The 23174-nt window shown below is 47.5% G+C and overlaps 1 protein-coding gene and 1 pseudogene across 1 annotated transcript; one reads left to right on the top strand and one right to left on the bottom strand.

The window, feature by feature from the left end:
• The first annotated feature begins 1151 nt into the window (after positions 1-1151).
• On the top strand, positions 1152-1969 carry LOC136474434 (zinc-finger homeodomain protein 11-like; annotated as a pseudogene).
• Positions 1970-14280: 12311 nt separating this feature from the next.
• LOC136474428 (cytochrome c oxidase assembly protein COX11, mitochondrial-like) lies at positions 14281-19450 on the bottom strand. The gene is made up of 6 exons (XM_066472007.1): positions 19065-19450; positions 17270-17322; positions 15873-15945; positions 15686-15790; positions 14700-14780; positions 14281-14602 (listed from the first exon to the last, which is right to left on the bottom strand). Exons 1-6 carry the CDS (start codon positions 19362-19364, stop codon positions 14501-14503), a joined length of 714 nt encoding a protein of 237 aa, XP_066328104.1. The 5' UTR covers positions 19365-19450; the 3' UTR covers positions 14281-14500.
• Between the last annotated feature and the right edge of the window lie 3724 nt (positions 19451-23174).

The raw sequence follows: 23174 nt of genomic DNA, 5'->3' as shown, positions 1-23174 counted from the left end.
TTTTTCATCTGGAACAATGTTTTTCTCTCACAGATTCATTCAGAATTCCTCCAAACCATCCAAATTCCTCCAGAACCATACAATCCGAACGTGGCCAGCTAACAATTAGCTGTTAAAATTAGCTACGGTTCTGTTTAGATTCTTAGGCCACCCTCAACAATATGCTAATGTAAATATATTCAGCTATTAATCTAATGATACTTATTATGCACATAATCTCTCGTATATATTTGATCAAAGCTGAAAATATTTGATTTCTCGAGAAATGAAAATGATATTCTTTGCAAGACGGAGGGTGTTATTATTGTGGAAGGTTAAAAAGTGAGGGCCATATTTGGTAACACTTCAATATAAGTAGGAGTACCAAGGTCATTTGTCCTTGATACTATTCTGCCAAGTTTTTTTAGGACAGATGAAGTACAACATTTTCTCTAATACATCCCAAGTGTTGTATACACATAAATAGTAGAGGAAAAACTCGACGAGTGTCTATGATCATCATCACATCGAGTATGGCTAATTCTTGTTTGAACAAATCATAATAAGTTTTTGGTTTGACACAATAAAAAGCAATTGTTGTGCTTGTGCATGCATGATGCATCGCAAGCTTAGACGCGTTGTTTTAGTCCTGGAACCGAAGATGCAGTAGATCTTGAAAGATATGGGTCACTCGCTCAGAACCATTGCACCTACTACCAGCTCTCCCCTTCAAAGAAAAGCCATATAGGAAAGTCAACCAGTAGTACTTGGCTTGGCTTGTGCTGCTTGTTGCTCGCCTGTGCTCTGGTCCTGAACCACAGCCCCAGCCCCAGATTACAAAGATCTCAAGGACAGCCATACGAATCTTGACGTGCCCCAAACTGCCAACCCACAACTGTACGTACACATCTCATCACCCACCACATTGCTGCAGTCTTCAGTGCTCGTAATTATCGTACCAGGCCTTCGATCTGCATCCCAGCAAACAACTGAGAGATGTTTACAGCTCATATATCACCGGCACTGGCATACTAGATCTCTCTCCTCTCGACCTCCCACGTAGCATGCACACAACACAGCTGCTGCTCAAAGAGCCACATGCCTAGTAGCTAGCTAGCTAGAGAGAGGGGGGAAGGAGAGCAGAAGAAGCAGCCAAGAAAAGAAGAGAAAGGCAAGAAGAGGTTAGGCTAGCGGTGAGGAGAGGAGGAGAGCCGGCCGGCGGACAATGGATCAGCAACAGCACCAGGAGCGGCCGCGGGAGGTGTACCGCGAGTGCATGCGCAACCACGCGGCGAAGCTCGGGACATACGCTTCCGACGGGTGCTGCGAGTACACCCCCGACGACGGCCAGCCCGCCGCGATGCTCTGCGCCGCCTGCGGCTGCCACCGCAACTTCCACCGGAAGGCGTTCCTGGACGCCGCGGCCGCGGGGGCGCACGGCGCAATGCTGCCCTCCCCCGGCGCGTCCCCGGGCTACGGCATTCACCACATGGCGATTACCGCGGCCGGCATGGGCGGCGGCGCGCACGGCGGCTCCGGGAGCAGCAGGCGGCGGACGCGGACCAAGTTCACGGAGGAGCAGAAGGAGCGCATGGCGCGGTTCGCGCAGCGGCTCGGCTGGCGGATGCCCAAGCGGGAGCCCGGCCGCGCGCCTGGGGACGACGAGGTGGGCCGCTTCTGCCGAGAGATCGGGGTCACCAGGCAGGTCTTCAAGGTATGGATGCACAACCACAAGGCCGGCGGCGGCGGCAGCGGGGGCGCGGGGCGTCGGTGGGGCCGCGCAGACGTCGTCGTCCACGACGCGTGGAGGCGGCGGCGGCGGCGGCGTTGGAGGAGGTGGGAGCATGTCTCCGGCGATGGGCGCCGACGTCGAGGACGACGAGGAGGTGAGGGGCAGCGGGATGTGCATGTAGGCGGCAATGGCGTATGGCCTCGCCCTGGCGGCGATCGATGATTAACACCTCCTTTTGCTGCTAATTCCTTTGGGTGATTTTGCTTCGATGAGTTGATGATTAATTGTTGATGATGAGATATTCATTGTTATCACGGCTCTGCTAATTAATGCTGTGTCACTTGATCATCAAGTCATTGTCTCATTGATATGTTCGTGATCTCTTGCCTTCTTGCTAACTATCGCCATGAAATTTAAGTTCGGTGACAAACTTGAACTGGGTGCTTTAATGAACTCACTACAAAATCCCCGTTCAGTACATGCATGCAACAACTGCTTGGAGGTTTACATGAACTCACCTCAGAAGGGGGTTAGTTTCTCGGCTTCATCAGTAACCACTATTAATGGATCAGAATGACTTTGTATAGATATCATTATAAGTTGCATTTATGTTTACTCCAAACATACTAGATTGCTACATAAAATTCAATGTGCCCCAACAAGAAGACAGAAACATGTTGCCGGGAACAACAGGCGAGGATGCCATACCAAGTGAACTAATAATACCTAACATATTTACATCAATACATACAAGCGTGTATACACCATCTCTACATTTTGAGGGGCGTTTTAGTCTTTTACCTTCTGCATTATTAGTCACTGTGAAAGAGTCTAAAAACGTCAACTTATATGGACAGTGGGAGTAGATGTATACCTATATACCATTCAATAGATGTATATATATTTTTTAATATAAATCCATCGTAGTTACATTTTTTTTAAATGTTTCAAATAGTTTATACTCCGTCCATTTGAATTATAAAACATTTTTGCTTTTCTAGATACAATATTTTTGCTGTGCACTTAGATATAGCCTGTTCGCTTGCTCGTAAACGATCGTAAATTTCCAGCCGGGAACCGTGTTTTTCTCTCACACCAAACCAGCCAGCAGTAAATAATCCACGATCGTTTACGGCCTCCCGAATAGGCTGAATATGTCTAGATACACAGGAAAACAATACATCTAAGACAAAGATATCGTATAATTTGAAACAGATGGAGTACATCTCAAACCGCTACTTCTCATGTGTGTTGGCACATTTGCTAACCCACATTTTTCAGTCCCTCAAAGATGACTTATATATGCTTCTACGGTTGTACTTTTGTTGGGTCAATTTTTAGTATGTTTTAATTAGTTACGCGGTTATCTCTCTATCAAAAATTACTATACAAATTAAGTGGATACAAAGAACTACATAAAAGGTAACAAAACCCCAGCGTGGAGATTTTTCTTTTTCTTTTTTTAAACCATCCATATGTTATCATGAATGAGCATCTAGTGAGGTCTTAGTCTTACATTAATTACAGTTTAACCACACATACAAATAACGGTGTGATCCACACAGTAACATGAACTATGAGGTAGAAAATTATGGTGCCTAAACGACTTAGAGGTTGTTTGGATGCTATCTTCCTAGACATGTTTATCCCTAGGCAGCCATCGCAATCTAGTGGACGGTCAGGACTGTTGCTGGTGTTAGGCAACCTCGTCTGAGGTGGAACCAAACAAACCCTTTAGAGCACAACCCATGCAATGTAAGGTTCAAATTGAAGAAAATTGTGCAATGCAATATACTTCTCACTTTACTTAAGGTCAATTACGCTGTTACGTTCATGCAATTGACGCTGAAATATCATGTCATTTTTTAACGAATGAAATGAAATTCATCAACTCATTATAACCTATCCAGGTTCAAAGCTAGAATTGCGTTTCTTTCTTGCCATTTACAGAACGGTGCTTCTTTTCGTCACTCCCATGCACTTCTAGGTGTAATACTCCTGAAAGTCTACATCTACATAACCATTAAGCTCAAAAACATGTTACGGGCGCACACACCTTGGACGGAGACATAAAGAGGGTCTCGGGTACATGGCGGCTTTGCTGTCTCGCTCCTGCAGCCGATTGACATGCATGTCCCTAATCCACATCGGATCTGAAATGTGACAGCGCGAATCCAACGCCCATCCCCCTGTGTCACAGTGAAAGCTCCACGGACGAATGAGATCCGCTACTACTCTGCAGCGAGAAACCATGATGTATACGGACAGCGTACGTGCTAGGAGTAGTAGTATATACGTACAAATGTGAAACGCACGACGAAGTCACTCGCAGTCAGGACGCGGGTCCGAATGAACGGATCCCTGCTGCTCCGATCCTTGGGACCCTCCACCACGCGACAGGTACACACGTACTCCAAGAGTCAACGTTCAGGCGTGACATATTGACACGAGGCCGAGGCCGTAGCAGCAGGCAGCAGCGATGCAGCGCTGCGAAAGCCGGCTCGTGCCACGGCCACGGCCCTGCTGCGTGCTGCCAGTGATACTGCTACCGCCGGGCCGCTACGCGCCACCGCCGCGCCAGGCTTACCCACACGACGGTGTCAGGACTCAGGAGGCGGCACGCACGGTGCGCGCGGATCCGGCAGCGCCGTGCCGCGCTTCATGCTGCCGTTACACGATCCCCGGCTCGTCCCTCTTCCGTCTCCCCCCTAGTCTGCAGCAGGCAGCAGCAGCGTCGCCTGCGCGATCGCGGTTTCCGTGGGCGGGTTGCTGTGGCGGCCTGGCGGGGCTCCGGCAGTCCGGCCTATGGCGCCTGGCGGCTCGGCTCTCGGCTCTCCGCTCTCCGCTCTCCGCTCTCCTTTGATTGATTCCATTTCGTCGCGTCGCGTCATGTTCCCATGCCGCGGCCCGCGGGGCAGAGGCAGTGCGATCGGTACGGCGGATTCGCTCCCCCGCGCTTAGCGCGACGTGCGCTCACGCCGGAACAGTGCTGCAGTAAATAAAGAGTAAAAAAGATCGGGTGCGGCTGCAGCCTGGCGCGTACCGGCAGGGTGCCTTCGGTTCCGCGTGCCGCCGGCCGTGGCGTGCAAACGCAAGACGCAACGCAGGTTGCAGTGTGCCCGTGCGTTGCGTGCCATCCTCGATTCCTCAATGGTCTGGCTCTGGTCCGTTTGCCCATTACTGCCTGCCGGGTGCTGCCCTTCTACTCCTACGAGCCTCCCATCTCCCTGCTGGCCGTCGGAGCAACAGGAAGGACCGTCCTGTGAGTGACGACCCTCGTTTCGCTCGTAAAAATGTCTGGGCGGCGGCAAAGCTGAGGGCGATCCACCATGCCGCCAGGTGCCACTTTACCTTTACGTGAGCACTGCCGGTGTTGAGATGTTGTTTAGAGCATTAGAGCACCCCCGCTCTCACTCTGAGTTTGCTAACAAATTAAGATAAGAGTTAGGCCAGTCTCATCAATGGAGGTTTTAAAGGAGTTTCATTTCTAATTAATACTTTTTTTTTGTGACTCTGGGATTTTCATTCATCAAGAAACATAAGGGCTACAATCAGCAGTCATCAAGTGGGCGACACAGGACGGGGCAAACTGCCACTCGCCCATCCTACTGTCCTCTGAGACCTGCTTAGCTAGAGTATGAGCAACTCGATTACAAGATCTACTAGAGTACAATAACTCGAAAGCGGAAAAACATATACTAAGATCACGAGTTTCCCTGATGATCGGTGCAATCCTCGACCTCTGAATCACCCCCGCTTCCCAGAGCTTGACGAATTCTTGGCTGTCAGTTTCTAAAATGAGCCTCTGCACTCCCTTTTTCTCTTGCAAACGCCATCCCGTCCCTGCACGCCAGAGCTTCCATGGTCAGGGCATCGAGGCCATGGCAGTACCACTGCGCCCTTCCACCGCCAAACATTCCGGTGGAGTCACGGAGAACCGCACCCACCGCGCCCTGTCCCAGGTCCTGGTAGAACGCACCGTCAACGTTGCACTTAGTCCACCCTTCCTGCGGAGGCTGCCATATAGGTGTGGTGTGCCGCTGCACCACCTGCTGCTGCGGTTTGGACAGCTGCCAGAGGTCATATGTGTGTCGATCGACCACTGCACAGCACTCCTGATAGGAAGTTCAGCTTCGCCATGGCGTCGTTTGTTCCGCTGCGACCATAGTGCATGCATGCCGATCAAAAGAATGCTACGGCTCTTGTCAGTGCACACATCAGGTCGCAGTAGATCACTTGCCCACGTAGCAGGGTGGAGTCTAGGTAATTTAACCCCTGCCAGAGACTTGACTGCTTTTCAGAACAGCTTTGCCACCGTACATTCAGTAAGAATATGCTTGATGGATTCCTTCTCAGCTCCACATAGATCACAGAAGGCTGTTGGTTCAATGTGACATCTATTGAGAATTTCCTTCGCCGGTAGGAACTCATGTAGAACACGCCACCAAAACACTTTTACTTTCGGCGGGACTGTCAGTTTCCAGATTTTGTTCCAAGACTCATCACCTGAACCACCCGGTGTAAGTTCATCATCTCGCGAGTGTACCGCTGCTAGCTTGCGGTATGCCGACTTAACAGTGTAGTCACCATGTTTCTCTAGCTCCCAAGCCCACCAATCTTCATCTTGCGTTCTGATTGGTATGCACAGTATGGCTCTGGCATCAATTGGGAGAAAAATCTCACGAATAAGCTCCTCATTCCACTGTCCAAAATCAGTTAACAATTCAGAGACCAAGGAAACATCCTGTCCCTCTCCAGGCGTAATTGGTCTCGCATCAAAGTGCAGTGGGATCCATCGGTCTCGCCAGATGTTGGTAGTAGCACCATTACCGATCCGCTTGATCAAACCCCTACTAAGAATCTCCTTTCCAGCATGAATGGCACGCCAAGTGTGGCTCGCGTGCCTCTTCCTTGTGTCGCCCATGAAAGCACCATCGTGGTAGTATCTGCCCTTCAACACCCGCGCACAGAGGCTGTCCGGCCGTGTCACCAAGCGCCAGCCCTGCTTGCCCAACAAAGCTTTGTTAAAAAGGTGCAGATCACGGAAGCCCATACCACCAGCTGATTTGTGTTGAGTCAGTCGCTCCCAACGCAACCAGTGTATATGCCTATTATCCGACGAGCTTCCCCACCAATAGTTTGCTATAGCCGCTCTCATCTTCTTGCAGGTTGTGTTAGAGAGGAGAAAACAGCTCATTGAGTAAGTAGGGACTGCTTGAGCCACCAATTTGAGAAGTACTTCTCTTCCTGCACAACTCGCCTCTCTACCACTCCATGTCCCGATCACATTCTTAAGCCTTGTTGCCATGAAATCAAAAGCTTCCAACGTGGACCGGCCTACTGCCGTTGGAAGCCCAAGATATTTGTCGGACAAGGCTTCATTATCAATGTGGAGCTCTTGTCGGACTAACTGTCTTGCCTGCTAGTCGCAGTTTGTACTGAAGAAAACTGCTGACTTGTCCCAATTAACCAGCTGTCCCGATCCCCTGCTATAGATGTCCAGGATTTGCTAAAGTCTGACCGCCCCTCTCTGTGATGCTTCTGAAAACACTATGCAATCGTCCGCAAAGAGAAGATGTGAAATCCAAGGAGCGTGGATACCCACACGAACACCCCTGGCAAGATGCATTGGGCCGACAAATTTCAGCAAACAAGAGAGCCCCTCCGCGCACATCAAGAATAGATACGGTGAAATGGGGTTGCCCTGCTGAATTCCTCTAGTAGGGCCTGAAGACATTCGACAGTGAACCATTAACTTTAATTGCAAAGGACACTGATGTCACGCACCTCATCACAAGTGAAACAAAGTCTTCATGCAGCCCCAATTTCAGCATGACACCCCTGAGATAATCCCACTCAACCCGGTCATATGCCTTGGCCATATCTAGCTTCACTGCACAAGCACCAACTTTACCCTTCTTCCTCTACAGATAGTGTGTACACTCATATGCAACTAGGACATTGTCTGTAATTAGATGACCCGGAACAAAGGCACTCTGTTCCTCTGAAATAATATCGTCTAAACAGCCCCGCAATCTGTTGGTCAACACCTTCGAGCATATTTTATATATCACATTACAAAGCGAAATTGGCCTGAACTGCTTCATCTCCTATGGATTCTTCACCTTCGGAATGAGCACTATAGTGGTGCCATTGATCGACTCCGGCATAGCGCCTCCATTCAGAAAATTCAGAACCGCTGATGTAATGCTCAGACCCAACGTCTCCCAGTGCACCTGATAAAACCCGGCTGTTAGGCCATCAGGCCCGGGAGCCTTATTGGTGCCCATCATGAACACCGCCTTGCGAATCTCTTCAACCGTGAAAGGTTGTGTTAAGAGCTCATTCATCTCTGTCATGACCTTTACTGGGACACAATTCAGGATCGGTCCCGGGTCCAAAACTTCTTGTTCGGTGAATAAATTGGCATAGAACTCCATAGCCGTTACCTCCAGCTCCTCCTGGGAAGTCACGATGGAGCCATCCCCTCTCTTGAGCGCATTAATTTTATTAATTCTTGCTCTCTCCCTTGACTTGGCCTGAAAGAAGGAGGTGTTACGGTCACCCTCTTTGATCCATTGGACACGGGATCGCTGTCTCTCCATCACCTCTTCCCTTGACAAGAGCTCAGAAATTCTCGCCATCAGCTGTCGCTTTGTTCTCGACGGCCCGAAACGCAGCGTTGAGCGACGTGATCGCTCCATCTCGGTCCGCAGGTCTGCCAGCTCTCTCTTAACCGAGCCAAAAGAGTTTTTCTCCCATCCCTTCATCACGCCCGTCACACGGGCAAGCTGAGTGGAAAGTTGACTCAGCGAAGCCGCATCATCCATGGAGTTCCAGGTGGATTCCACCATGGCTGTGTATGAGGGATCCCTAATCCACATGTTTTCATATCGGAACGAACGTTTCTTTCTGTTCCTTCGGCCACCTCCATGCGAACACTCCAGTACAAGACAACAGTGATCCGATTCCGTCGTCTGCATGTGCCACACCTTGACGGAGCTGAAAAGGTTCAGAAAGTCCGCGGTTGCCAATCCTCTATCCAGCCGCACTTTGATATTATCGCCATCAGAGAAACGACAGAAGGCAATCGCATCCCTGAAACCATCCATCTGCTGCTCAGATCGTACTTGACCACCAATTTGATCACTTGCATGCAGCGCCTCATTAAAATCCCCCGCACAAAGCCAGGGAAGGTCACTGCGTGACTGAAGCAACTTGAGAAGCTCCCAACTCCTATGCCGGAGCTGCCATCTAGATTCTCCATAAAAACCCGTTAAACGCCACACCTCAGAAGATGCCGAGATCAGGTTAACTGTAACATCGATATGTAGCTTATCAAAACTTTGCGGTTTGACAGCTACCTCCACTAGTACAGAAAACTAATGGAGACGGACATTGCAACCGCTTGTAATAAAAGGTCACGGTTAATTCAATCTTTTTGGAGGCGGTTGCTTTGCCCGCCTCTGTTAATCGATTAACGGAGGCGGTCGCATTAAGCTGTCCGCCTCCGTTAATCGATTTAAAAAAAAATAAAAAAAACCATAGCGAGCCCAATCGAGCCCGCTGTCGTCGCCGCCGTCGGATCTAGGCACGGCCGGCCTCCTCCGCGCTAGATCTAGGCGCGGCCGGTCTCCTCCCCGTCGGATCTGGGTACGGCTAGCCTCCTCCTCGCCGGATCTGGGCGGCCTAAGGGAGGGAGCCATCGCCCTGGTGGAGCACGCCGCCGCCGCCTCCTCGCGCGGATCCAGGACCTCCAGCACCGCCGTGGGAGAGGGAGGGAGGCGTAGCTGATGGGGAAGACGGGGAAGGAGGCGTTGGGCGGTGATGGAGGTGCGCCGGCGCTCGACTGGATCTACGCCCGCCGTGGCCGGATCTGGGCCTGCCATGGCCAAAGAAGGAGCGGTTGCGCCTCCTCGGGTGGAGAAGGGGTGCGGATCCGCCCGGAGGACATGGCGCCCCGCGCCGCCGGCCCGCCTGCCACTGCTCCTGCTCCTGCGCTCGCTGGCCACTACTGCTCCGCCGCCAGCGGTTGAGGAAGAGAGGGGGAGGAAGGCATGTGGGAGCGAGGGAGGTGTGGGGGACAAGGGCTGAGAGAGGGAGGGAGTGCGGGAGAGGGAGGGGTGCTAGTCGGGCTCGGTGTCGGAGGAGAGGGAGTCATGCTCGCGAGGGGAAGGGCGCTGCTCGGGCTCAGTATGAGAAAGAGTGTGAACCAGAAACCCTAAGTTGATGTATTTATATTTGAAGACGGTTATCGGGCCTCGCCTGGGCCTGTTGGGCCTCGGCCTTTTTGGAGGCCCGCCTCCGGAAATGGTTTTATGGAGGCGATCGTCTTTAGACAACCGCATCCGAAAATAGATTATTTTTGGAGGCGGTTGTCTTAAGATGACCACCTACGTAAATCAATTTTACGAGGCGGGCAAAGTGTCTGCCTCCGTAAATGAAAATGCCCGCTTCCGTTAATTGTCTTGGTATTTTGTGACCGCCTCCGTTAATTAAAGTGTAACCCCACGCAAAATCAATCCTGTAGTAGTGCTCTGACTCCACAGAAGAGCGAGACCTCCACCTCTGACGTGAGTACCAACACCAAAACCTCCCTCCATCCCCAGTGATCGAATCAAACTATCTACTCGGTCACTGAAGAGTCGCGTCTCCGAAAGAAAAACCACCCAAGGGCGATGTAGCTCACACAAGCTATGAAGCTCTTGAACTGCCTCGGGTTGCCCCAAACCCCGGCAATTCAAACATAGGATTTTCATTGCGCCCGGTGGGGGCTGTCCATCGTAGCCTCCGTCGATCCTACATTGTGTGAAAGACTCCGCCTTCTTTGTTTCTTCAGTGTCTCTTCAAGATCCCCACCACTGCTCTATGCGTTCGCATCCAACTGGCTCACCCTCGAGTTCACCAAGCTAACTGGCACGATAGCACTCGCCCCCGTGATCGGGACATTTAGGTCCAGGGTTTGCATCGCTGGGTTCAGAGGCTTCGACTTCCTCTTTCTAGCTGGTTGTCAAGAGTTATCCTCTCCAGACAAATTCAGCTTCCTGCCAGCTTTCCCACCAACAACACCTTGCTCTTTCTGATCGTCTCCGGCGGTGCCTTCAAAGGTGATTGCACCTTCGGGTCATCATCAACATCCACAGGACGACAATGACTGACAAGACCCCCCTCACCTTTGGTCGATCGCCCGCTGCCCACCCTTCCTGTTTGCGTCCTGGATGACCTGAGGACGAACCCTACAAAACGATTCGCTGCTGCTTTAGCAAAGGACTCCACGCGCCTGAGGCGCTCCTCCGATGCCCGCAGCTGCACATCATAGGGTAACTTGCCGACCTCATTCCTCGGCACTGGATTTGGGAACTCGATCTCAAAATGGCCCATGATCCCGCACGCAAAGCAGTAGAAAGGAAGACATTCATACCGCACTTCAAACCACCGTGGTTCCTTCGAACGACTAATCCGGAGCAGAACACCACGACGTAGGGGCTTATCAATCTCAACTTCCACTCGGGCACGTAAGAACGCTCCACTGGCCTTTCCATCACCATCTACATCCATCTTGATCACATTGTCGATCAGGTTCATAGCATGGATACCCGGTGTTGATTCATCCAGCCTAGGGGTAGGTTTAGAATCCTGGTCCAAAGCTCCACACGATAAAAAATGATCTCTGAGGCAGAGAGCCGTTCGTCATATGGCTTTAGGATCACGGCGTGTCTACCCACCATCCAAGGTGCGCCCGCTAACACTCGATCCATCTCCACCTTACTGCCAAACTCTGCAACGAACATGTTGTCCGCTTTCTCCCCGATCGCCCGAATCTTCAGGCCGCAAGGATTCCCCCAGGCGGGCTTCATAGCCGAGTGAGTAGTATTCACGTGCACCACCGACGGCGAGAGGATCTTTCCCGCCACTGCCCACTCCACCAGCAGTGGTTCGTCCTTTCCCTCATCGCACTGAAGTCCAGAATTGCCTCCTCTGCCTCCGTGAGGTTTAACCTCAGCAGTCCATCACATTCTCCTTGCGATCCCATCACCCCAACGGAGGCGCTACGGGCTCCCTTCTCTCCACCTCCAGTCGACGCCATGGCGATCCGATCAAGAGGGGCAACAGGCGTGATCTGCTCTCTTAAGATGCAGACACAAAGACGATCCCAACTCTACGATCCTAAGCGGCGCTTAGACCCTAGAGGGAAATAGGGTTTTTGAGAAACACTATGTGGTCGATAGCACCAAGAACGGCTAACCGACGATATGCGGTGGCCGGCACCGACAGAGGGTCGGTGGACGGGGCGTGGACGCCGTAGCCGCAGTGGCCAACAGTGGAGCAGGTCCAGATCGCTGGTGAGGCGAGCTAGATCGGAGTTGGGAGCGTGGTCGCCTTCAGAGTTGCCCTCAGGGTGATCCAGAAATTCCGCATCATGCCGCCGGGCAATTCTACGGCTCCAGTCCTGAGTATAAGGGTGTGTTTAGTTGGGGTTGTGAAAAATTTTGGGTGTCATATTGGATGTGTCGGAAGGATGTCGGAAGGAGTTTTTGGATACTAATAAAAAAAACAAATTACAGAACCCATCAGGAAACTGCGAGACGAATCTAATGATACTAATTAATCGGTCATTAGCACACTGGGGTTACTGGCTTTTCATGGACTAATTAGGCTTAAAAGATTCGTCTCGCGATTTTGCCGAGAACTGTGTAATTAGTTTTTTTTTCGTCTACATTTAGTACTCCATGCAGGTATCCAAACATGCTCTTTTACCGTAGGAGACAAAAATTTTTAGAAACTAAATGGGTCCTAATTTTGTGTAAAGAAAAAGACCGTTATTTTTAATTAATGCTGTGACACATCAGCAAAACTGCTGAGTTGGTAAGATATTTACGAGGAGAGAGAGAATAGTTTCATCAGGATGAAACTCAACCTGAACGAATACCAGGTGATGAAACCGGTTGAAACCTCCACTGAGCCCGTCGAGTTTCATTCTAGCTCGCTCATCTGGATCTCCTGCGACGTGAATCGTGATTCTTCCTCCCGCTCGCTATCCCTTGTCATCCTCCTTGCACACCCCGCGCTCCTATGCGGCGCCAACGCACATGGCCGTCGGTGCCTGCTAGTCGCCATCGATCGCGCTTCCCTTCCCCCATCCCGTCCTGGCCTCAGCCTCGCCATAGTCACACTCGTCAGACGAGGATATGTCGGCGGGCCGGTCGGGCGGCGGTCCTTCAGCGGTGTGCTGGCGGCATCCGCACGGAACAAGCGCGTTTACGCGGCGGCACAGTGGTATGGCCTCGTCGTGCTCCCCGCGTCCGCCGTCAACCCCAGCAGCCAGCCCAGCTCGCGCTCTGCACCCACCTCCGCCAACCGCCATGCACCAGCACTGGCGCTTCTAGAACGACGCAGTGGGTCGCTGCTGCTATTTACAACGCTTGTTCCGTGCTTCTACCAACGCTTCTAGTTTTTTTACAGAACAAGCCGGAATAGGAGATCGAATGTATATGTTCTGATATAATTTTAAGGCCACATAGTTTACATTGTATATTGGGTCACAATATATTGCATACATTAAGCGTTTGTCTTTGAAACAGTGAAATGAAAGAGAGTTAGTTTCATTTCTCAAACCAAGTCTATAGAGTTGACGTGGTAGTCTTGAAAACTAGAAAATGAAACTCGTCATCAAGACTGGCCTTAGGCTCTGAAGGGCACCCTAAACATCAATAAGAAGAAATGTTCACGGATGAGTGTTCAGTAGTACTACTTGTTTCTCGTTGCTGGGTGAGCTACTCCCTCCATTCCGATTTAGTATGTACCGTATCAATTTATTTATTTTCTAAGTTAAATTTCTCTAACTTTCGCTTTGTTCGTTTAGGCTTATAAGCCGTACTTTTCAGCTAACAAATAGTATTTTTCTCTCACAACAAATCAGCTAATAGTATTTTCAATCATGGCTTATCAGCCAAACGAACATGGCGTTTAACAAGTTTTTTATGAAAAAAATATTAACACATACAAGCTCAAAATAATGCACATAGAAACACATTTTATGGTGAATCTAATAAAACTAATTCAATGTTATAAATGACGATGTATTTTTTCTATAAACTTTGATCAAAGTAAGAAAATTCATTACTCTCTCTCTCTCTCTCTCTCTCTCTCTGAAATAGTGTATGAATGGTCATCCTTAAAAATCTCAACATGCATGTGTAGGTGATGGCAACCTGTGGAAGTTGGTCCCAGAATTCTATTTTACAATGATTCGCAAAAACAAAAAAAATTGTTCTTCCTTAAACATGCATAGGAGCGTAGCTGATCGATTCAGTGTGTAGTGAAGTTTTTGGGCGATGAACATTTGAGAAGATACGACCCTACCATCGAACGGTAGGATCCTCGAGATTCCTCACCCGCTGATACGGAGTACGACTAACGATGATCTGACATAGCGAAGGCTGAAAGGCCAATTTACCTGTCTCGTTTCGCTTTTGCAGCTTTATGGCAGGTGCGCTCAGTCACATAAAAAAGAGGGGGAATCCTCGCCCCCTGATTTACGATGAAATGCATACTTCAGTCTTGAGATTGCATATTTGCAGTATGAAAACTGATATCCACTTGATCGTGTTGACCCTCGGGTACACAGTTACAGATTATTTGCAAAATTCTCCACAAAAAAATGTGAGCTAACTACACCCAAAAAAAAAAATCCTCTTGGTGTTACATGAGATGCTATTTCGCAGCATATCTGCATATGGATTGTTCAAGTGTTATTTTCCTAATACAACAATGCTGTTGGCAAGTTTTCTAACTATCGTTCACCTTGAAGAATGTGTACGAAAGAACAATATTGCTCACCCCGTCCATTTTGGGGTCTGTCTCAAACTCAGGATCGATATAGAAGAATACCTGAGAATTTCACGAGCATTTGTCGTCAAAACATAGTGCACGAACAATAGTAGATATAACAGTCAGTATGCAATATTGCTTAGCAAAGTAAGCTTACTGGCATGTCAATATGTTCTCCAGGAAGAAGTGTTTGCTCCTCAAAGCAGAAACATTGTATCTTATTGAAGTAAATCGCAGCCTGCAGGATAAAAGGTAAAATACTGCTGTAAACTCAGACGAACAAGTGAAAACTTCTATTAGCTAATGACATGGTTACTATTCTCAAGCTCAGTGCCTCTGTTCCATAGCAACATGAATAGACAGACAATTTCGCAGCATCCTATCAAAAGTTTTGTATTCTCAAATTCTCTTTGGTGTTTGACATGCAATTTCACAGACAGTAAAGCATCCATTAGTTTTGACAGGCAAATGGAACAAATAAAGTCAATTTGACAAACTTGGTCAAATATTCAAGACTTAAGCAGCCTGATAAGCCTATATAATCTTCAAGGAATGAAGGATGTCTACTGAAACTAATATCCAGAAAATAATATTAAAAATCTGCTACATGCATCTGGTTACAATATATCAATGACATCCTTATCACCCACTACAATTAAAATTGACTACAATTTGTTCCATACGAGAATGCTCTCACAAAAAGGGTGTACTCATGGAAGAAGAGTGTAACTTACACCTAGCATAAACTATAGAATATTGCCAGAAGGAAAATGCTACATTATCGAGTAAACCATAGTGAAGGGCGGGCCTGGTGCAAGCGGTAGAGTCTTACCGCCTGTGACCGGAAGGTCCCGGATTCAAGTCGCGGTCTCCTCGCATTGCACAGGCGAGGGTAAGGCTTGCCACTTACACCCTACCCCAGACCCCGCACAGAGCGGGAGCTCTGCACTGGGTACGCCCTTTTTTTTTATCGAGTAAACCATAGTATAGTAGTAAACAGTGTTGTGCCAAATTGACCAAACTATCACACAACATTTCTAAATCAATGATAATTTCATTAGCTTCCAAGAAGAAACAGCAGGTACATCCGTATATGTGAATTACGTTAATAGTAACGAACGGAACCCTATTGCAATTTCAAACCTTCATAGGAGCAACATTATATGTGGATACACCAGTAATTGGAGCTGAACTGCGATTCTCAGCAGTATAAAAAGCCAGAGCACTTTCACCAGGTTTAACTCTGACCTAAAATAAATGAAATAGGACCAGAATAAGTATACATACAACAGAAACTGCTCAATATCTGGACTTGAATCCCAAATATCACCTCTCTCTGTGTAGGGATGAACTTCCACGGCATTCCATCAGCAACATCAGCATTAAATTGAACAATTATTTCTCTGCAAGCAAAATGAATGCCTTAATTCTAAAACGAATGAAAAAACAAAGGGCAAGAACAACAATAAACTCTAAAAAAGCACAACAGCAGAAATACAGATATCATCAGTGCATAAGCTCTAAGCATGTAAAATAAGCAGCGGGGAAAAAGGTCGATTTACTTCATTAAATCATAAGGGCATCGTATTTCAAAGGCCATCTCCGTTACATTTAAGGCCCAGATCAGTTTTTAGGTGAACCCCACCATATATCAAATAAAAAATCACAATGCAAGTTTCCTGAGCGGCTGACTTCCGCTCGTCCCCAATCTGGTGCCACCTCCACCGACATCTGTCTCCTCCGCATCCTCCAGCGCCGCCTACACTCCGACCTGCATCTACCACCTCCGCCCCTCCAGTACCACCCCATCCCAGAAGCCCTGCTTTGCCCCCCTCCACAGCACGCCACGCGCCACAGCCCAGATGTCGCCTCCTGCCCCCATCCCAGCAACGCTAGCTCCATCCCCTCCACCACTCTCTCCCGATCCGACCAGCGACCACCACCACCGCGAGGGCCACCAAAAGCACCGGTGACCGTGGTGGGGGGAGGCGCCAATGCCATCCCCGAACACGCGATGGCAACTGCAACATAGGCAAACTCAATAATTTAATCCTTGAGGTTGTGGCCTTGGCTTGAGGTCTGGCTTTAAAAATTCTCTACTTAGAACCTCCTTAGAGTCAACCTTGTTATGTATTAGGTCGACCCTAACTTCCTTAGGACCTCCTTATTCCCAACACTCCGGATGCCCTAAGGAAACTAGGCATATGTTTGCTCAAGTTATACAAGGGCTAGCATACGATTAAAGAACACTATCATCGTAGGAATAAAATGGTCATCAAGAATGTACCAACTTAGCCTTTACCATTGCATGTCCTACATATCTTTTCACTGGATCTTGTAAGTCCTGTGTTGTCATATAAGATTAACTATTGAAATCGAAGTACATGTGACCATAAACACTGTTAAACAGACATCAAGGAAAGAAAGTCACAGTGCCATGTTTGAGACGTAAAGTAAGATTCTAATTTAGCAACTGGCATCTAGCTGAAAACACACGATTGTTTTTAGCGTTTCCACAAAAGTAAGGCCTTTTTTTTATCTTTCAATCAAAATAGTGTTCCCAAGAAACTAAGGTCTTTAATGGAGCATTCAGCATCCCAGGGCAAAACAAAGTATTCAGACGAAACTATTTCGTTGAATAATTGGTTCAGTAATACAGTGTTAATGCAGGAACATGAAATAACTAAAATGCAAAAACTGGGTATTCCCATGTTCAGCCAGGCTCACCGCGATGTTGTAGTTCCGTCTCGAGCATGCCGCGAGATCTTCTCCTCCACACTCTGCATAGAGTACAAAAACACTCAAGCTCATGAATCCAAACGCTCACACTGGATATAACATCGTACCAAACTTTCAATGGGTTAATTATTTCTAAGGAAACTCCTAGTTGCTTAAGTATAAGCCACATTTCTGAACAATTGCATGAAGTTAGAGTTAGATATAGACATACCTAAGTTTACTCAATGGTCAAGAAATTGGCATACCAAGAATCAGGCAGCAAATAAATAGCACAGGCATATGAATTCCAATCAATTCCACAAACAAATTCACAATAATTATGTCTCAGTGATGTCTAAATATATGCATCATCTATGTCAGCATTCACCCAGGAAATGAACCAGAACAATAATGTCTTTTAAGAAAAATTAAGGAGCACATTCCTGAGTTACGTTAGTGTACAAACACCAGTGTGCATGGAGTGCAATATAAGATGGGACATTCCATTTCTCTGTGGGGAAAATGAAAACTTGCCAGTCCCACCTTCACCATTTTTTTGGTTTGGCATATTTCCATTGGCTTGATTTGCTACCATGTTCTTTAAAATAGTAAATATTCTCCATTTTCGCTACCATGTTCTTTAATAAAATAGTAAATATTCTCCATTTTCCATGTGTCGTACTATTTCACAATTTTCGATATGGTACATGGCTATGTCTGACCAGAACAGTTTCAGCCTAAGCTGTAAGGAATGAAAAGCCCTGAGCCAGTGATAACTCCAGCAGTCCAGGGCGGCAAGTAAAGGCTTAAATGAAGCCAATAACAGGAGCAGGAGTACATCTGCCACCAGGAGCTGCCTCTCCGGTCAGGACTCCTCACCTACAAGACTCGAACTCACCTCCATCTTATGGTTCGGGCACTGGGCTTACTGTGGCTCAGAGATGTTTCTGTTGCAGTGCAATGCTCCCTTCTGCCCCTACCATTGCTGGCTGCTTGCTTTAGGCAGTGGAACATGTGACTTCACATTCCTTGTTTTTATAAACGTTTTTTTTAACAAACACAGCAACAAGGGTAACACAACCTTTAAAACTAGACAACTCCTAACAACTCAGATAAAGATCATATTCCCTTCATAATAAGTACATGATAACCATGAACTAAATACAACATAGGTGTCACACCTGGGGGTCGTCAAGGACAGGCGGACTAGAAGCGGGAAGGCTACAGCTCATTCACATGCTTTGTTTTGTTGACGTGCTGTCACTTGATTGGTCATAATCGTTATGTGTGGACCTACATGGAGTAATGTTTAAAGACCTGGCAATGTGTACAAAGAATGCTGAACAATTTTCTACCAGTAAGGGCTTGTTCGGTTGATTAGGAATAGGGCCCTAGAATAATTCCTAGCCGGAATGATTCAATAATTTATACTAATTTTGAGGAGCTGGAATTGTTCCTGGTGCATTCCGAGAAAACCGAACGGACCCTAAAAGTAAAGCTCGGTAAAGGAGAACTTCTCCCGTTCCTCACAACTCACGTTGCCTGTGGATTGTTGGTGACCACAGGTGTGAAAATAGACTTGAAATACGCCTATTTCTACAAGAAATATATAGTAGGCCGTATCAGCTTATGTTACTAAACCCTACCAGTGATAGAGATGGAGTGTTGCAAACTGCAAAGTGCAATTAGCGCCGGCCAGTGATGAAATGGAGCACCTAATCCTAATATACGAACAATGGGCAACGCACATCTGCACACAGAATAACTGGATCGAACCAAATCGAGAATGAGGGCAAGTCCAGACCTCGCGTCGTTGGGTGGTGCCGCCGTAGCCGGTAGTCTGGCAGAAGCGACGATATAGCGGGACGGCGGCGTACGAGGCGCCGACCATGGCGACCGCAACGCCGAGCAGGTACCCCAGAGTCCGTCTCGAGCTCTTCTCCCGACCCGCCGCGGTGGCGGCCGCGGAAGGTGATGACGAGGCGAGCCCGCGCCAGAGCAAGGCGGAGTCGGAGGCGGGAGGCCACCCATTCCGCGGGCCATGGAGGCGGAGGAGGGAGGGGGAAAGTTGGTGGCGGAGCCTGGCGAGCGGACGCATCGCCATCGCGGCGGGAGGCGGCGGGCGGTGGTGTCGCCGCCGCGTTGTACTCTTTCGTCTTTCCTCTGTTCTTTCTTCTTTCTTTTTCCTCTTTTTTGCTGCGCGAATGCAACGAACCTGGTTTCTCCACGACGGCCTCTTTTGGATGGGCCGACAAAAGGAATTCGCTCCCAGAGAAACTTTACAGGCCCATATTGGATGCGATGAGTTATAGGCCCATACACTTCCTTCCCGCGGGGAGACGTGTTCAACTTCAACCCAACATTTTTCTCACAATCTGCTAAAAAACATTTTTCTCACAAAGATAAGCTACGGACCTATTTGCTTGCTCTCTTTGAACAAGTGGTGATATTTTTAATATTTTCAAATTTAACATGGTTTGACCTAAACTAAAAATCCATTATATTTAAGGACAAGGGATATATACATAAAAGAGAGAGTAATAATCATGATTTTCTTTCTAGGATGGAAACATTCATGTTTGACAAAAAAAACTGATATGGATTTTAAACAAATCATGCTTGATGACTTCGTCACACTGAATAATTTATGAAAAATTATAACAATATTCTAGTTTTGTTTAACGCTTTAGGTGATTTGTGCTAAAAACTCAGTGTATTGAGACAAGGTGTTATAGATAAAAGTAGAAATATGTAAATTAATTCTTGCATAATATGGTAGAAGTTTCAACCATTAAGCATTTTCCTAGCTACTACCTCTAGATTACCATTTCAATTGCTAGAATTAGATAGTCGTTGCTCTGTACTCTCCTCGCCGACAAACCATAATCTCCTCCGCTCATCAATTTCAACCATTGGATTTAGATCCAACCACACTATTCTCTTCACACCTTGTATATAAATATCACATACCCTAGCCTCCACCGTATCCCTACCCGCCGCCATCGCCGCTACTATTACCACCATCTTGCTTATCAATGCCATGAAGGTAAGTTTTTTCTCCACCACTTCTGCTTTCTTTCTGGATTCCATGGTCATCTTAATCTCACTCGCCGCCGTTGTGGGGGCTTTCTCTATTGATAGAATCTCCTTTATTTTCCGATGACTCTTTGTTTAGGATGTGTTTGGAACCTTGTCGTGGTTCATCTCGTATCGTCTCGCACCATAGCTCAAGGGGAGGCCGATTCATCGCTAGGCAACCTTGAACCAAAGGTGGTAGAGGTTGAATCGGTGTGGGAGAACCTCAATCTGACGGCATCTGAGGTTGGGGAACCTTGATCAAGCAGCATCTGAGGACGATTTGGTGCCAAGGAACCTCGATCTGGCGGCGGGTAAATCCGATTCGAGGGGGGCTCGATCTAGCGGCATCTGAGGACATTTTGGCGTCAAGGAACCTCGATCAATTAGTGACTGAGGCAAATTCGGCACGGGGAACCTCAATTTGACAACATCTAAGGGTGATCCAGTGTCGAGGAACCTTGATCCGGTTGTGGCTAAGACCGATTCAGCAATGAGAAACCATTATTCGGCAGCGGTAAAAGGCCGATTCTTCACCAGGGAATCTTGATTTGCAGTTGTTGAGATCGATTCTATGCTAAGAAACCTCAATCTAGCGGCACCAAAGATTGGTTTGACACTAGGGAACCTCGATCTGGTGGCAATGGGGGCTGATTTGGCGACGACTCAGCTACCCACGGGAGCACACAATTGAACCTTGCTCGCGTAGGAGAGCCGATTTGGCTCGCCTATGTTGGCAAGGATTTTCTTGCCTAGACGGGCAAGCTTGCCGTGCAAATAGGTGAGACGAGGCGAGCAACCAACAAGGGTTCCAAACACACCCTTATCGTATCTACTTCTTTTGTCAACACTAATGCCATTATACTTCAAAGTAAGTGTCACTCTTTTCTTTTGTACAATTTGGATAATGCCTCCTTTGTGCAATTTTGATTGGGAGCTTTGAACCACAGCCCCTCTCAAGAGTCATGACTTCGACCTAGTAGTGGCGGCGAAGTGGAAGAAATGACATCGATGAGGACGAGATGTTGTCGACAACCATGCAAGAATCTTCACAAAGGATCGAGGTAATGTAAATAAACTTGTACACTTCTAAAGTTTTCTGACTTTTTTATTTAGCAGGAAAAACACTTAAGTAGTCAATAAAAATATTGATTCTGTAGCACAATAACCTTGTCGGATTTCGCAAAAGGAAAATAGCCACATATCTAGGCAATGGATATGTTATAGGGTTTATGAAATTGGTTTGGGTCTGGGGGTAAAATGGGGAACAGAGATGTATCCATGTAGGTTCATTGTCGTGCGTGGTGCAATACCTCTACATCAGTTCATCAGCATCTCTGCTATAGATTTTCCGCAGGTTACCAGGTCAAAAGCATCCCAGTCCTGAGCCCTGATCCAGAGCACGCAACTGCATGCCTGTGTAGTGCCATGGAGCTCACTAGTTCCGATCAGGTCTTTCCTTGCCCCGATGATGTGTCGCAATTCGCAACTATAGTGCATGCGTATTTCTACTGGTGATGCACCTTCAGTTATTCATCACTGGGTGCAGTCGCAAACCTGACTACCTGAGCCCACGAGGGCAGCAGGGATGCAAAGCTTTAGAATGGGACTAGCAGCACAAGCACATCTGCATATTGTGTGCTAGCTCACCTGATTTATTTCCTCGAAGGACATTGATTAAAAGGAAGAATTGAGAGAAGCAGTCAAACTGTTTGACAAGGGCCAGAATGGCTATATTGCAGATGAGGTAAACTCCTTGTTTCTGCATGCTCTTATCCATCCGATCACTCTGCTCCCAATTATCTTTTTTAGACAAGCATCTACACACTAGTCAAGATTTCCAAGCAATAAACTATTGGCATTTTATCTGGGTTTAGAGCCAATCTAGAATGGTAATGATGCTAGACTCTACAGCAGCTGCAGTGTTGATCCAAGCGATCAAATCCACACGATACAGCTCTGCATCAGACAAACAACAAAAATACTCTATGAATGTACACTAACTTTGGCAAAACTTTCCAAACCTCAGCATTAACAATCCAGTTGGCAAAAGGTGCTAACCATGTACCCTATCTTCGTAGAAACTTTGCATATAAGAAGCCTAGGTGGTTTACAAAGGGGAATTACATACCGGCGACGGGTACTGTAACTAGCATCAAGAGGATCAACCATCATGTACTCTTGTCTAAGCAGTTAGTCAGACAACAACAACATGTTCTATGTCATAGTGCTTCTTCTACTCATTTGAGCAGCATCCTTTGTTTGAACTCATCATAGCTCACAAGACCATCACCGTTCATGTCTGCCTCCTGTATCATCCTTTGACCTCCTCGTCAGTCAGTTGCTCCCCAAGGTTTGCCATCATGTCACGGAGCTGCAGAGTCAAATGATATTAACTGATGCCAGAAGTTTATTATTTGGAAATCTCGAGTAGATGTCCCTCTATAGAAAGAATTGACAATATAGTGATCGAGTAGGTAAGAACATGCTTAATCGAGGGGTTTACCTTAGCTGTAGAAATATAGCCATCCCGGTCTTTGTCAAACATTTTGAATGCTTCTTTCACTTCTTCCTCTGAATAAGTGTCCTTCAAGAGCATAAATCAGGTGAGTTAGTTCCCAAAGCGTGCAACGAATACATAAACTGTATTTTTTCTCGAATACGCAAAAGATTTGCGTACCATTGTATTAAGAAGAAGAGTTTAAACATACAGACAACACGCATATACCGAGCGCTAAAAGGAGGTCGACCTAAAATAGTCATAGCTGGACCATCCTAGCAGAAGATCTCTAGTTTCGATATTATATAAAAGAAAACAATCAATACCGATGTAGCGGTG

Source organism: Miscanthus floridulus, chromosome 1 (assembly GCF_019320115.1).
Source record: "Miscanthus floridulus cultivar M001 chromosome 1, ASM1932011v1, whole genome shotgun sequence".
Taxonomy (NCBI): Eukaryota; Viridiplantae; Streptophyta; class Magnoliopsida; order Poales; family Poaceae; genus Miscanthus; species Miscanthus floridulus.
The sequence above is the reverse complement of the archived record's forward strand: the minus strand, read 5'-3'. Positions and strand labels throughout refer to the sequence as shown.

Excerpts from the sequence above, each read along its gene's own strand:
- LOC136474428 (XM_066472007.1), bottom strand. The coding sequence starts at position 19,364 with ATGGCGATGCGTCCGCTCGCCAGGCTCCGCCACCAACTTTCCCCCTCC. Across the intron at positions 17,323-19,064 it reads GCACCACCCAACGACGCGAG|AGTGTGGAGGAGAAGATCTC; the intron begins GTCTGGACTTGC and ends TACTCTATGCAG. Across the intron at positions 14,781-15,685 it reads ATAATGTTGCTCCTATGAAG|GCTGCGATTTACTTCAATAA; the intron begins GTTTGAAATTGC and ends TTTATCCTGCAG.